The 14,344-nt window shown below is 49.7% G+C and overlaps 2 protein-coding genes across 2 annotated transcripts in view; both read left to right on the forward strand.

Moving 5' to 3' along the window:
• Nucleotides 1-2: 2 nt before the first annotated feature.
• Nucleotides 3-3,325, forward strand: PPCS (phosphopantothenoylcysteine synthetase; the record flags this gene model as incomplete). Its single annotated transcript, XM_035344955.1, has 3 exons — nucleotides 3-390; nucleotides 639-742; nucleotides 1,882-3,325. Coding segments are annotated over 3 exons (816 nt in total), but the record flags the coding sequence as incomplete, so codon positions are not given.
• Nucleotides 3,326-4,550: 1,225 nt separating this feature from the next.
• Nucleotides 4,551-14,344, forward strand: part of CCDC30 (coiled-coil domain containing 30) — a 39,237-nt gene continuing 29,443 nt past the window's right edge. Inside the window, exons 1-3 of the mRNA XM_035344957.1 lie at nucleotides 4,551-4,574; nucleotides 4,679-4,840; nucleotides 5,434-5,548. Of these exons, the coding sequence (XP_035200848.1) occupies nucleotides 4,551-4,574; nucleotides 4,679-4,840; nucleotides 5,434-5,548 (301 nt within the window). The remainder of the gene's footprint in view (nucleotides 4,575-4,678; nucleotides 4,841-5,433; nucleotides 5,549-14,344) is intronic.

A 14,344-nucleotide genomic window follows, 5' to 3' on the forward strand; every position in this document is an offset into this window, starting at 1 on the left:
TGGTGACGTCGGGCGGCACGCAGGTGCCGCTGGAGGCGCGCGCCGTGCGCTTCCTGGAGAACTTCAGCAGCGGGCGGCGCGGCGCCGCCTCGGCCGAGCGGCTGGTGGGCGCCGGGTACGGCGTCTGCTTCCTGCACCGCGCCCGCTCCGCCTTCCCCTGGGCCCGCGCCCTGCCGCCGCCCGGGCCCGCCCTGCTGGACGCGCTCCGCCTCACCCCCGGGCCGCCGCCCGGCGTGGCCGCCGAGCCGTCCGCCCTGCCCGGCCTGCTGCCCGCCCTCCGCGAGTACCGGCGCGCCGCCGAGAGCGGGGCGCTGCTGGCCATCGAGTTCACCGGGCTGGCCGAGTACCTGGCGCTGCTGCGAGCCGCCGCCCGCGCCCTGGCGCCCTTCGGTACCCGGGGGGGGGTCGGTGCGAGGGGGCCAGCCCCGGGCGGGCGGCGGCAGCGCCGCTCCGGGCAGCGCTGGGAGGCGGCGGGGGGAAGGATCGTGAGGGAGGCCCGCGGGCACAGGCCTGGCTGGGCTTGGTGTGAGGGGGGCTGGAAACCGGTCGGTCCCCGGGGGTCGTAGTCGGTGCGAGAGGGCCTGGCAGCTCGGTGCAGGTGAGCGGCGGTGAGTGCCGGCGGTTGTTGTCTCTCGCAGGCTCCAGCGTCATGTTTTACCTGGCAGCTGCCGTGTCCGACTTCTACATCCCCGCCTCGGAGATGCCCGAGCACAAGATCCAGTCCTCGGAGGGGCCGCTGCAGGTGAGGCACCCCTGGGCCTGGCCGCCCCCATCTGCAGCCTCATAGTCCCCTCCGAGTGCCCTGGTGGTGCCGGTATCCTGACAGGGTGGGCATGGCTGGGGGATGACTGAATAAGACCTGGGAGAGGTCACAAAGCAAAAGCTCCTTGGCCAAAAACGTGCATTTTCCTTGGGAATGCGAGGGTGCATTTCCGTGGGAGCAGCAGCCCCTGAAGATAGTGGAGTTGCATTGCTTTTTTTCCATCCCTTGCACCAGGCTGGGTTTTTTATTTGGTTGTCTTAGAGGTGAATTGTTGCCTAGATTAAGTTCCTCTGTTGGTTCCCCAGCTGCCTCTTTGAGCTTTGCTGCAAAAGAAGCAGTGGGGCTGTGTGGTGGGCACAGATAAGAGGGCATGGCAGGATCAGTCCTGTCCTAGAATGATCTGCGTTTATGGTTATTACCCTTCCCGCAGTAAATGGTGTAGCGTATGTCTCTGGTGCCCAGGCCCCTTTTACCTATGGGAACAGGTGGATCTGGAGTTTTGTATATAACAAATACCAAATTTGTTCTGCTGGTTTAGTTTAATTTATATTTTAATGAGTTGCTGGTCTTTTTTTTTTAATCCTTAATGTAGGAAAAAATAAGATCCTGCCTGAATCCAGTGACAGGCCCAGAGGTTGAGAAGTTGAATAAAAAGGCTACTATGCCCCCCCTTCCCTTTCTCCCCTGTATTTTGGCATATATATGCCTCATGTACCTTAAAAGAGTTAATAGAAAGAAGAGTTAAGCCTTGATAAGGTGGATTTTGGACACAGTATCTTGCAGTTTTAAGTCTGTACTAATCTTCCTCTGCTTACACTTAAGTTCTTCAGCACTTAAATAAGAGAAGCATGTTGATGCGGTTACAGTTTCATTGCCTAAGAACACCCTGATTGTTGTGAATAGCAGACAGGTATTTGAATCTAGTTTTTCAGTGCGTGCTAGTGAAGTTTTACCTTGTTTGGTGAGATCTGATAAAATGCGGTCTTGAAAAATCTCCCAATGTAGAAGTCATGTGAAGGCAGAATTTCCTTAGTCCTCGTGTTTCTGTCCTTATCTCTCATTAAAACACATTGTTAAGTTTTTACTGAAACTTTTTTTGTTGTGTTTTCCTAACGTAGATCACAATGAAGATGGTGCCAAAAATGCTGTCGCCTCTTGTCAAAGAATGGGCTCCGGAGGCTTTTGTTATTTCCTTTAAATTGGAGACAGATCCCTTGATTTTAATTGATAAATCACTGAAGGCTCTGGAGAAATATCGTCACCAGGTGGTTGTAGCAAATATCCTGGAGTCACGGAGAACCTCTGTTATTATTGTAACCAAAGATTCACAGACTCCATTGTCTCTTTCTGATGAAGAAATAGCGCAAGGCATGGAAATAGAGGAAAAGATAGTGAGCTATCTTCAGGGCCAACATACCTCGTTTATAGAGAAGAAAATCTGAGGTTCAGCTCTGAATGAATTAAATTAAATTATACTAGAGAGGGAGTGGAACTGGAGCAGTTCTCTATTCCAGGTAAACAGAATCACGCTATGGAAAAGGCTGCCGTCCAAAACTGTCTACTTTTCTACAGCTTGGTGATGGTTATTGTTGATTGCTCTGAAAAAGTAAAATACACAGAAGTGAAGACATTCCAAAGGATGATGCATTAAATTGTTTTAGTTTGTAGAAAAGGAACGGGCACATTGCTGTATTTCTGCCCCATGGGCTGGGGGAACTGGGAGGTGGAGAAATGGTATCCATATGTCTATAAACGATTTTTCTGAATCTGCCTCTTCAAAGTTTCTTTTTGAAATGCTGGATGGAAGGAACGGAGCTCTGCAGAAAATATGTTCTGGTACACACTGGAGTGGAACTGTAGTGCTGGCAATTGGCTGGTGTTGAAAGTGGATGGTGAAAGCGGTGTGGCAAAAAGGAAGGAGACCATCGTGGTAACAACGGGCAATGCTGGAGAGCATCTGTTGCTGTGAGATGGATCCTGTGGACCCACGCTTCAAGAACTCTGCCTACAAACACTTTTCAGGGCAGAAATGGTAGCAGTTGCTGCAGTTGTGGTTTTTGTCTTTGAGCTGAGTTCTCCTGAGTATCTGTTGCGAATTGGCACCTGTTGTAGGAAGTGCTGTTGTTCAAGCTGAGCTGAGAGGAACTGGAGAGTGGCTCTTAAAAGCAAACTCTTAAAAGCAAAAGAGCAGCCAAATAGGTACCGAAATGGTGTCCTTAAAGCAGCTTTGCTCAGTGGTGTTCTTTCCAGCGTGGGTGTTACCAGATTGCTGGGGGGCATAAAGGGAAAGGGATGTGTGGCACAGAGCATAAGTGGTGGTGTCAAGTTTGGGAACAGGTGGTTAGAGTGATCAGCCTTGGGAGGAAAGTACTTGTTAGCTGTTGGGATAGAGTTAAAGTGGGAGCCAGTTAGAGCTGTGGGATTCCTGATTTTCCCTAAATACTGCTTCCATATGATTGCTTATTGTAAGCGTGAGGAATGTATGCTTATAAGCTGGTTAAATGTGCCATTAATTACAGAGCTAAAGAAAAAAAAGAAACAATAAATTTAATTGCATATCTACTGTTGTCCAACGTGTGCTTTCTTGCATACTTTCCTTGAAATTTACTGTAATTCTGTAAACAAAGAAAATAATGCACAGTAGTGCAATTCTCACACTGAGTCCTCTCCAAAGGTGAGGATCATCTCATCTTTAAGGTCCCTTCCAACCTGCAACTGAAATGGAGACTGTGATCAGATGTGAAAAGTACCTGTGAAAGTCCAAGAAGGGAAAGTGCTTAGGAAAAGACGGAACGTACTGCACATGTATTGTATGTGCTCGTGCACTCTGAAAGCTGCCGGTTTAAATCTTTCGGTGCATAATCAATATGAATAGGTAGTCCTGCTAGCTTAGAGGTTTCTGTTGCCTTATTTTGAGTCTTGCACTTACAAACAGAGATGGGCTGGCAAAGGTGAGAATATATAAAGTTATGTCCAAGTAAATTAAGCGTACCCTTGAAGTAGTTAGAACAAGTGCTGGGAAAAGTGCAACAAATGTCATCTTAGTATTCTGCTCTTTGTGAGGGGGTTATGAAGGAGGGAAGCCCCAGGCACCACCTCTTGATCCTGCAGAAGTCCATGGTGGGGCTGCATCACTGGACTCGCAGGGACGCTGCTGCGGGATTCCCTGCACGGTGCCTGCTGCCGCTTCAGGAGGTGGTGGAGTTGTGGAGAGGGAAAACTCGGGCTGAGCCCCAGCAGTCCCGACCCGGGGTGGCCCTGTTTCAAGCAGCAGTTGGATGAAGACCTCGAGAGCTCACAGGACCACGAGGGGCAGGCATCGAGCTTCAGCTCCGGCGCATGTTTTGCAGCAGGTTCGAGGCCACCGCGTACACCCGGCCGCTGCAGGCCCGGCCCTGAGCCCTGCTCCCTGAGGGCTCCGGGATTGGTTCATTCACGCACCGCCGGGGTGGTGCCGCTCTTCCCGGCCTCTCGTCCCCCCGGCCTCGTGCCGCGGGACGCCTGGGGCCTGTTTCACGCGCGTGCCGTGCCGTGCCGCGGGAGCGGGCTCTCACCCCGATCTGCCGAGGCACGGCCTCGCTGCCGGGGCCGGCCGGGCCGTTCAGACGGGACCCCGCGGGGCCTGCTCGGGGGGCCTGCTCGGGGGGCGGGCCTGCTCGGGGGGCGGGCCTCTCGCTCTCCGGCCTCAGTGACGGCTCCCCCAGCCAATCGGCGTCGCGCTCTGCGCCCCCCGTTGCCATGGCGCCCGCCGTACGGGGGGGCGTGGCGGGGCCCGGGCCCGTGCCGCATGGATGCGGCCGCGGCCGCTCCGGTGGGTGCCGGGGGGGTACCCGCGGGGCGCCCGGGCCTGCCCGACAGCGTCCGGGTCCGCGGCGCCCCGCCCGCCGCTTACGGCCCGTCTCGGTTCTCCCGCAGGCGGAGGCGCCGGCGGAGTTCGTCCGCCGCTGGCTGCAGGCGGAGGGTGCCGATCTCGCCGGCTCGGCGAAGGAGCAGCTGGGCCTGGCCCGGCGGCTGCTGCGGCGAGCCGAGGCCCGGCTCGGAGACCTCGAGCGGCGGCGGGCCGAGGAGCTGAGAGAAGTAAGGGCCGGCTCCCGGCAGAGGGGCCGCCGTTACCTCTCGCCTCCCGTGCCCGCGGCGTGTAACGGGGCGCGATCGCGGCTGGAAGGCGCTTTTCTCTCGGCCCCGTTGTCAAGCGCACGGCCCGGCTGTCGTCAGCGGGCCTCGGGCCTGTGCGCTCCCGACAGCTGGCCTCCGGTCCCCACGCCAAAAAGCCGCCCGGAGAGCAGGGCCGGTGCGTGTGCCATGGTCGGGCACGTCCCCTGCGCCCACTGGTAGATCTGGTTTAAGGCCGGCTCGGGCTCGTGGTGCTGTGCCAGGCCTGCGTTGCTGCCCAATGTTGAGCTTTTCTGTGTCTCTTCTGATAAGACCTATTTAAAAAAAAAAAAAAAAAAAAAAAGAAAAGAAAGAAATGGGGCTTTTCTAGTTGAAAGGCTACCTCCCTACCAAAACGTCCCCAGATTCTAAAATCGCACGTGTAGTGTTCTGCAAATGGTTGAGTTTATCCCATAAATCTTGGCGGTGAAGGGAGCTCAAGAGTAACTTGCTGACGAGTAAGTTTCTGAGCTGTTTGTAAGTGTGCTGAAGCATAGGGATGTTTTCTTGATTCCTAGGTGGAAAGCTACGTGGGCCATGTCCATAACCTGACAGAGGAACGGGACAACATCATCACGCAGTATGAGAAAGAAAACGAGCACCTCAGAGATGAGCTGATGCAGCTGCAGCAGGGTAATCCTTTCCCTCTGAAGCACAGTCCAAGGGGTTGCATTGCCAGGTAGTGCTCTATAGGTTTTCCAGCAGAGCTGGCTGAAAGCTGCTTTGCAGGAAGAATATATTTCTCAATGAGTTCTGTGAGACCAGCATGCATGGCTTGTTTTGTGGGAGGCAGAAGTGTTGATGAAACTGAAACGTTAGAATTGATTTGTAATCGACTTAGCCATTCTTGTCTGCTTTCACTGGCTTTATTCAGTGAGTTGGACAGTTTCTCACCTCGTGTAGCTGCATTGTCACATGAAGTATCTTCCAAAGGCTGCCTGAAGAACAGAATCGATTGTGCTGTTCATCTCTCTACTCTAAGCTGTTCGGAAGCTGAGTGTTGAGCTGTGCTGTGCTCCTCCTGAAGCCAGTGAAGCAACTTTGCCATTCATTGGCTTTGGTTTAGATAAGGCTCATATTTTTTAAAAACAACTTTGAAGGACACAAATACGTTTGCAACAGTGATTCAAAACTTGTAGTTTGTGCTTATTTTCGTGTAGTTGTTCTGTTTAGAACAAATTATTACACTTCAAATGATTTCCTTCTCTCTCAAACCTAGGGTCGTTTTGTTTTTGGTTTTCTTCAGTCTTACGAGTCTTCTCTTGTGCTTCGAGTGCTGTTAGCAGCATGCTGTTACCACTAGCTCTTCCTTCTGTGGTGTGTATTATCCTGGGCCAGTGGTGAGACTGGGGGTGAGAAGCATAGCTTGAACAGGTTCTTTGTTATGCACGCTTTATTTGGGGCAATGAATATAGGAGTTCTGGGAAATTTATTGCTGTTTTGAGCATTTGGCTCTGGCCAGCATGCAGATTTCAGGGAGCGTGTCTGGTGAAGTGACGTTTAAAAGATAGGTGAGCTTAAGCACTGTCTGAAAATCTGGTCCTCTGGCACCTCTGGGCTCCATGAGCCGTACTTTACTGCTGGGTGCTGGTGCACAAGGCTTTGAAATGACCCAGTGACCTTTCGCTAGCGGTAGAGAATGTTATTACTGATTCTTCCCTCATCTTCCCCACGAGGTGGCAGGCAAGTGATGAAAACGTCTACAAAGCTGTGTTTACATTTGTTTCCTCGTGGTGGCTCTGCTCTTACCAACTTTGTCCATTTTTAAAGGATTCTCTTGGCTGTTGAGCAGTGATTAACACTGAAATGGAAGCTGAGATCCGTGCCCATGATGTTGGTGGATTCCTAATTGTGACCAAGTTATTACCAGCCTGCAATTCCGGAGGAGTTCCTGTGGTTCCATGGCGCTTTGGTGCCGTGGGGTGGTTTCACACAGAATCACACACAGAATAGTCTAGGTTGGAAGAGACCTCCAAGATCACCGAGTCCAACCTCTGACCTAACACGAACAAGTCCTCCACTAAACCATATCCCTAAGCTCTACATCTAAACGTCTTTTAAAGACCTCCAGGGATGGTGACTCACGGATGGTGACAGCTTTCTGGAGAAGTTTATTTTGGGATGTTGCTGCCAGACTTTGTTTTTTAAGACCTGTTATTGCCTTACTGATGGCAGTAGCTGCAGTCCTGCAACACATACTGATGGCTTAGTGATCTGGCCAGTGCTACGGATACGTCAATAAAGTCCTGTCTTCCACTAGGGTGTTCTCCACAGTGAGGGATGCCAGCCTTGGTGTGTTTTGGGATGCTTATGGATAGCTTCCTTGTGGAACTGGCCTTTTGGCTTGGCAAGGGAGCTGCTGGCCAAGGAAGGGTGCAACAGGTGATAAGCAGGCACTATTATTGGCTGTGCAAGGCAGCAGCTTGGATCCTGGCTGAACTACTGTGTCTGCATGTGCCAGCATGTCCCCAGGGATCCAGGGAGAGGGGCTGGAGGGAGGACTGGAGTCCCTTTCTTTCAGGAGTGAAGTTCATCATCTTCATATCCCACCTCCGGCTCCTTCAAGGGTGATGTGAAACTGTTGGGGGGACAGCTTGAGGGCTGTAGGCATGCTTTGTGGTCTGGTGCCTGGCAGCAGCCTCACATTGGAGAGGTCTGAATACCTCTGAAGCTGTGTCCTGGGTCCTTGCATGTTTGTGTCCGTGTGTCGGCTTTTCCCTCTGAAGGTACTGACTGACACAGAAGAGGATGCTCAAGTTGTCCATTGTCAGTGATTGCTCCAGAGTGCTTGGAGGTCCCTGGCTCTGGGCAGGATGTGACTCAGCTTCTTGGAGTTCATGTGGGTCATTTCTTGCTCTGTGAATATTTGTTATTTCTGCCATTTTTCTCTTTCCCTTCTGTTTCCTCCCCACCTATCCTTCCTCCTTTACAAAAAAAAAAAAACAAAAAACAAAAAACAACACACTGGCCATCTCTGACACAGAGCTGCTGAGCGTGGTGAGGAAAGTGCTTGTGCCTTAGCAGCTGTGCTGGCTCAGTCCTTTACCTGCTCCAGGTCTCTGATGCAGCTCTGCTGCCGGCTGTGTGGCTGCACAGTTCAGTGCTGCATCACCATGTTTGTTCCATGGGCCTCTGCTTTCTCCTGGAGTTTGTGCAAACCAGCCCAGAAGTTCCTCCCATGTCCTGCGGGGTGCGGAGCAGGCTGAGGGTCGGTTGTCCTCTGGGTCTTACTGTACCTCTTGTCTTGTTTTCTCTTTAGGAGGGACGACATGATACTGCAGATCAGGCTTTAACAAAACAGGGCTGGAGAAGGGGTCTTGTGAAAAGGAAGACCCCAGCCTACTGGGATTGTTAAACAAAAATGTGAGTAAGGCAACTCCAGAGGGTCACGGCAGGGAGCTTTTGGGAGGCTTGAAGTGAATTCAGATGGGAAAGGGTAGTTGAGGACAGTGGCTGGTTCAAGCCTGTGGTGCAGCCGGAGGATCAGCATGAGAGGTGAGGTGCAAGTGGACAGGATCTGTCCTGATCTGGAGTGCAGGGAAGGCCAGTGGCAGCTGGGAGAACTGGTTTCAGAGACCAGGAAGGGAAAGTGCCCTAAAAGAGGTGCAAAGACTCGGGTAAATGCGGGACATCACTTGGGTGGGCTGTGGGGGCCGAGCATGCTCCCTCTTCCAAAAAAAAAAACACCCAAACAGATCAGAAGCTGTGCTTGGTCGTAGGATTGCTGTGAGCAATTTGATCTGTCAAAAGCTGTTTCTGATGATAAAAAGCAAGTTTATGCTTATATATTTATTTCTTGCCTGGAACAGGCCCGGAGAGTTCCTGCCTAGAGCAGTCGTGCCTGGTTTTACACTGAGCTATTGATCTGAGCTATACCTCATTTGGTACCTCTGCCCAGAGTGACATTTTTCCTTTCCTCGAGGCACTTCATAATCCATTTCTGATGGTTCTCATCTGATATGCTTCAGCGTTTTTGGAGGGCAGATCGAAAACTCATGCACAGAATTACCAAAGCTTTTATGAAAAACAGATGTAACAGAAGTAAAACACGATGCTGTTGGGGCCTTGCCATGATGTGAGGAGTGAAACAAAAAGAATCGTCATAGCCTGAGCTTGTTTGTTGTAACAGCTGTACTGCTTAAACATCCTCCGCATGGATGAGAGGACGTGGCTTTTGTTGTGGGTGTGATGTCTGTGAATTGCACATTTCTGTGCATCAGAGGGAGAAACTTCTTCTCTTGCTTTACAAAGGTAAGACACCTTTGCAGAAACAAAGCTCGCTTCCAGAGAAGCAGAGGTGCAGTAGGTATGTGCTTGTGGGAGCACATCAGGGCACTGGTCTGGCATTGACCGTACAAGGCATTTGCTCTCTTTGGTAGGGCACATACGATATGATAGGGAAGGGGTTTGTCAGATGCTTGTAAAGAACCAGTGGGCTTTTTTTTTTTCCTCTTCAGCCTGTGGAAAATTTCTAGATCCTGTTGCCACATCTATATTGCGTAGTATAGTTTTGCAGGCTGCGTGCAAGGGAAGTACCTTCAAGCAAAACCGTCTATATAGGAGCAGCTGTGTGAGTTCAGTCCCTTTCACCTGCTGTCCTGTTTCTGTCCATAAGCAAAGCAGCTACCAGGGGAAGGTACAAGAACCCCAGTTTGGATCATCAGTGGGATTTGGCAAAACCATGGGAGGAATCTGTGAGGCAGCTTGGAGGCCATGTGGGTTTCTCAGTTTAACGTCAGCTGTGGGCTCTTCATAAGGCATATGGAGCAAGGGGTCAGTTATTTTTAAACTGCAAACTGCAATATTTTGTTCTCCTTCATACAGGAAAGCTGCAAGAGAGCCGCACTTGACCTCTTCATTGAACAAGCTGTAATTCATAACCACAGGGAGGGTGAATGGGAAACCGCAGGGTGTTTTCCATCCACAGGGCTGGACAGAGCCAGCTGCAAAGTGCAGAGTGGAAACAAGCAATTGATTTGAGCCTTAGGGTGTGATTGCACCAGGTCCCCTGTTAAATCCAGTGTGTGACAGTGTAGAGCAGGCTTGTCCTGAGCTGTGTATGTATTCTGTGTAAGAGTATGAGAAATACTTGTTCTGCGTAACTTCTGAAGTTTTGCTCCCTAAGGAGTGAAGGAGTGTGACTATGCCTCCCTCGTCAACACAAACCCCACAACTCCCTGATTTCCATCCTACAGCACTTGGAAGCCTTTATAATCTATTTGGGGCTAGAAATTGGGAGCAGTTTTTCTCTTTAATACGAATTAAATGACTGGAGAAAAGACTGATGAGAAATGAGCAGTGTTTACATAGGGGGGTTTTCAAAGCCCTTCCTTAGGTTAACAAGCTAATAGATCCAGTGCAGGAGTTGCTGCCATGGCCACAAAGGAGGCGAAGGCATCCTCATGCTCTCCAGGTGGATGAATTGCCAACCAAAGTGAGGGGTTCTTGCTTAATTTTTTTTTTTTTTTAAACAAATGATATTGAGCATGCTGCAAAATGGAGTTCAAACCAAATGGGAAACCTCTTACATTTCTTTTTTTCCTGCACATTTCTTCTGAACAATGTACCTGGAGAAGTGTAAACACAACTGTGTAGTGCTTGTAACCTGGGCAGTAGAGCCAACTGTGGCCCCAAACACAGCAGTGCCTAGCTGTAAACAAATACCATTACGATCTATTTACCTCAAAAGCCATTGAATCTTGAAGTTTTTCCTAGTACAGAGTCTTCCTAGCTGTAACTTTGGGTTAAATAGTGAGTGGTAATTTAATTCTAAAAGGAATTTTTGCTCCTTTAATCTTACAGGAGACCTCCAGATAACAGGTCTGCGTTAACAAGAAGTTGTCCTTAGCCTGTGGGATTAGAGCTGGTTTTGGAGGAGTGTGTGTGTGTGGAGGAAAACTCTTAGGAAAATTCTGTTTGTATGAGTGATACGGTGTTTTGTGTTCTTCTTTCTAAAGAAACTGCTTATGTGATTGCCTGCCCATCTGCTTGGTTTCTCTCAATGCTTTTTTAATCTGTTTAGTTTCCACCAAAGCGTGTTAGGGGGTAAGAGAGTCAAGGACAAAAAGGTGGTGAAGCTTAGCTGCTAGGTGGAGGTAAATGGTCATAATAACTCACCCCTCTTAAGGGCAGGAGAATTCAGATGTAGCAGGTCCTATCACTTGCTTGACAGGCAGGGTAGTGGGTGCGAGCAATGTCACAATGGTGGGAATAGGGCTACCATAGTAGGATAGAGTGGGGAATAGGAGGGAGCAAGGGAGCTGGGAAGCAGGAGAACAGACTAGAAGTTTTGTGAGCTGTTGGAGGGCTCCGGGAGAAACTGGGGCTGTCGTGGTGTTTAGAGAACCTGGGGTGCAGATCCGCAGGGAATTGGGCTTCCTTTCTTCTTGTGCTCACAGAAAGCCTTGTCTTGCAGAAGCCCAGCTGAAGGAGGTCAAGGAGATGCTGGAACAGGAAGGCTTGTCTGAAATAGCTCACAGTAATGCCAGCGAACAGATTGCTTATTTACTGGTAGAGAGAACGACGCTGCTGGAGAAACTGGAGATCACAGATTGGAAGTTGAATTCACACAGCTACGTAGACAGGCTGTGTGCTGCACAGCTTCAGGTACACCCAGCTTTAGCAGCTCAGACTGTCAGAAAGCATGCTGGGGAAAAGGGTATCTTTGAGATTTTAAAATTAAAAATTATTCTCCTATCTATGGATTGTTAGTGATGAAGTTTATTTCTGTATTAGTTTTCACCCTTGTATGTTTACGCTTGATTTGCTCCCACGTCTTGCATAGGGATAATGAATAGAATTATTTTTGAGAGAATGTTGAAGAATTTGTGATATAGTTGGGTCTGAAGATCTTCATTGGGCTATAATGGCTTCCTACTGATCCAGATTTCCTGATGATCCATTATTTAATTACAGGTGAGTTCCCTTGACAGTCATTAATTTAAGAAAAACCCTCCCTTTACTCTAAGGTGAGGTTAAAACTCCTTCCTCATCTTCTAGCTGCTGAGCTAGAGGATGGAAGTTTAGTAAACCTCTGCTTACAAATTTTGTTCAGTAAATAAATTTGACAACATGACTTGGTGGTTGGCAGGCTAGGGGAAGACCATCCACATCTTGACTCTTACTTTTGAGGTCAAGATGACAAAACAGACAAATGGTGGAGGAGCAGCAGCTCTGGTGTGTCAGAGAGGCTGTTTGTGACCACCTACCTCAACTAGGGCAATCTCCCTCCCAGCAACTTCGACACCAACTTCCACCTATTCCTGGATATGACTGTTAAAGGGAACTGGAACCCAGGAGCTCCTGGCTGTTGTAGCTCCTCATTCGCAGCGCCCCTGCGTTGCTGTGCTTGTTGGCCCTGCTGTGCAACACTCAGTCTGCCCTTGTGCAATACTCACCTCAGCCCTAACTTCATTTTGACAGTCATGGCTGTCAGATGTACAGGAGCACAAACATTGCTGCCCTGGGCTAGGTCAAGAGCCTGTTTAGACTGCAGCATTTGTGATACAGCATGTTCAGTTTCTCTGACTCTTCCCAATCTCCTTCTGCCACTTTAGAAGTGGCCAGACCAGGTTGTCCTTTGGGGTGGGGGGAGCTGTTCCTGCCTGGGGACCTAGTGGGTGAGCTCTGGGCTGCAAGGGAGATGCAGGAGGGCTGGGAGCTGCAGCCCCTGCAGAGCACAGCCAGCCAGAACTGGGGACAGAGGAGATGGCAAGGCTTGGTGACACCCAACTGTTTGCTGGAAGCAAGGGCTGCCTGCTAGGGCACCAGCAGGTGGAAGATCTGTGGGCAGACCGTTTCATTTCTGTCACTGCCTTGAACTTTCTATAGTTAAAAAGTTGGGTTTATAGTTTTTTTTTTTTTTTTTTTTTTTTTTTTTTATACTGATAAACTGGTTGGAGTTGAAAACCTTCTTGGCCTCTTCTGGGTGAACACACTTAAGGAGGGGGGCTTGTCAGGCCTGCTGCGAAGCTCAGCTTGGTTTGGGCTGCGTTGCACCATCTGATCAGAAGCTCAGAGGACTGCGTAAGGGCAAAAATGTACTGGTAGTACGTCAAAAATATCCGCCTTGCCTCCAGTGCTGTGCAGTGTCTGAACTGTAGGTGCTATCTTTGTATTTATTAGTCCTTGATTAATTTTTCTCTTCTGTGAATGTGGTTGCTTGTTGACCCCATGCAGTTTTCTTACATCCTCAACATTTTGCAGCAAGGTTCAGTTACTGTCATGTTCCTTCGTTTCACCCTGCCATCTCTGGGCTTTGCTTAATGCTCTCCAGCTCTTGCATTCAAGGCAGTGAACAATTACCTTTTGTCTGCCTTTTCTGTGCCACTCGGGATTATACTGACCTCAAGAGCATCCCTTTCTGGCTGGAGAGTCCCAGTCTGCCTAACCGTTATGGGTTGGATCTCATTCATGGTTCCTTCGTGGTATAATAACACCTTCAGATATAGGTATCTTCCTCAGAATCAACGAGTTTGCTTACAGTGAGGGAGAGATACTTCCCTGAGGTGTTGCCTCCCCCTCCCTGACAGAAGATGTCTCTGTGACTCCTGAATAATCTGCCTGTGAATGTCTGTCACTTGATACAAATGTTTGCTGCAAACAGACCATTTTTGTGATGAAGCATTGTAATAGAAACCTCACTGTAGTTAAGAGGAAGCAGAGCTGTAGCCTTCCAGTGAAATGCCAGTTAGCCACATCTGCTACTGAGCATTTACAAGGAGTGATCAGGTTTGCACTTCCTCCAGTAAGAGAAATAGGGCCAGGTCAAATGAAGAATGCAGATGCCTCCAAGTCCGGTATTGAATCCAAACCTTTCTGCATGGAGCTCATCCTTCTGAACATGTAGCTGATGGGGACTTCTGTCTAACAGCCTGCGGTTAAAGCACATACCCATGTAAGATGTAACTTCAGGTCCCTCCTGGTGATCACTTCAGAGGAATTGCATTTGCATGTTTCTCTCCCTGAGTAAATAAATGACTTTCCATCCTTGTGTTGGAGCTGGCCACCGAGCAGTGAAGAAGAGAGATTCCTGGAGCGAGGAGAGCAAGCAGGCAAGGAGCAGGACTGAAAATAGGGGTTAGGGATGGAAGTCCTGCTATCTCCTTCTGCTCTCATTCCTTCCTATTTCTCCATCCACTCTGGGGCTGAATGCCCTCTACAACTGGCTGCAGGCTTACTAGAAAAGAGCTACAGCAGTTATGCATTCAAACTTCTGTTGTGACATACGGTGTCTGCAGCAACAGCTTCTCCTAGCTGACCCCTCTCAGACCATTCTTTCTGATGCTTCTGTAATGACCACACAATATGTTTCTGTAATAAGGCTGGCGTTCACTACTGGGTAAAATTGGAGAGTGTATTGTTGCAGCTGTGCTGCGTGAAGGACAAAGCCAGGGCAAAGTCTTGTCCGTAGAGATAATACAGTCTACG

This window comes from Oxyura jamaicensis, chromosome 21 (genome assembly GCF_011077185.1).
Source record: "Oxyura jamaicensis isolate SHBP4307 breed ruddy duck chromosome 21, BPBGC_Ojam_1.0, whole genome shotgun sequence".
Taxonomy (NCBI): Eukaryota; Metazoa; Chordata; class Aves; order Anseriformes; family Anatidae; genus Oxyura; species Oxyura jamaicensis.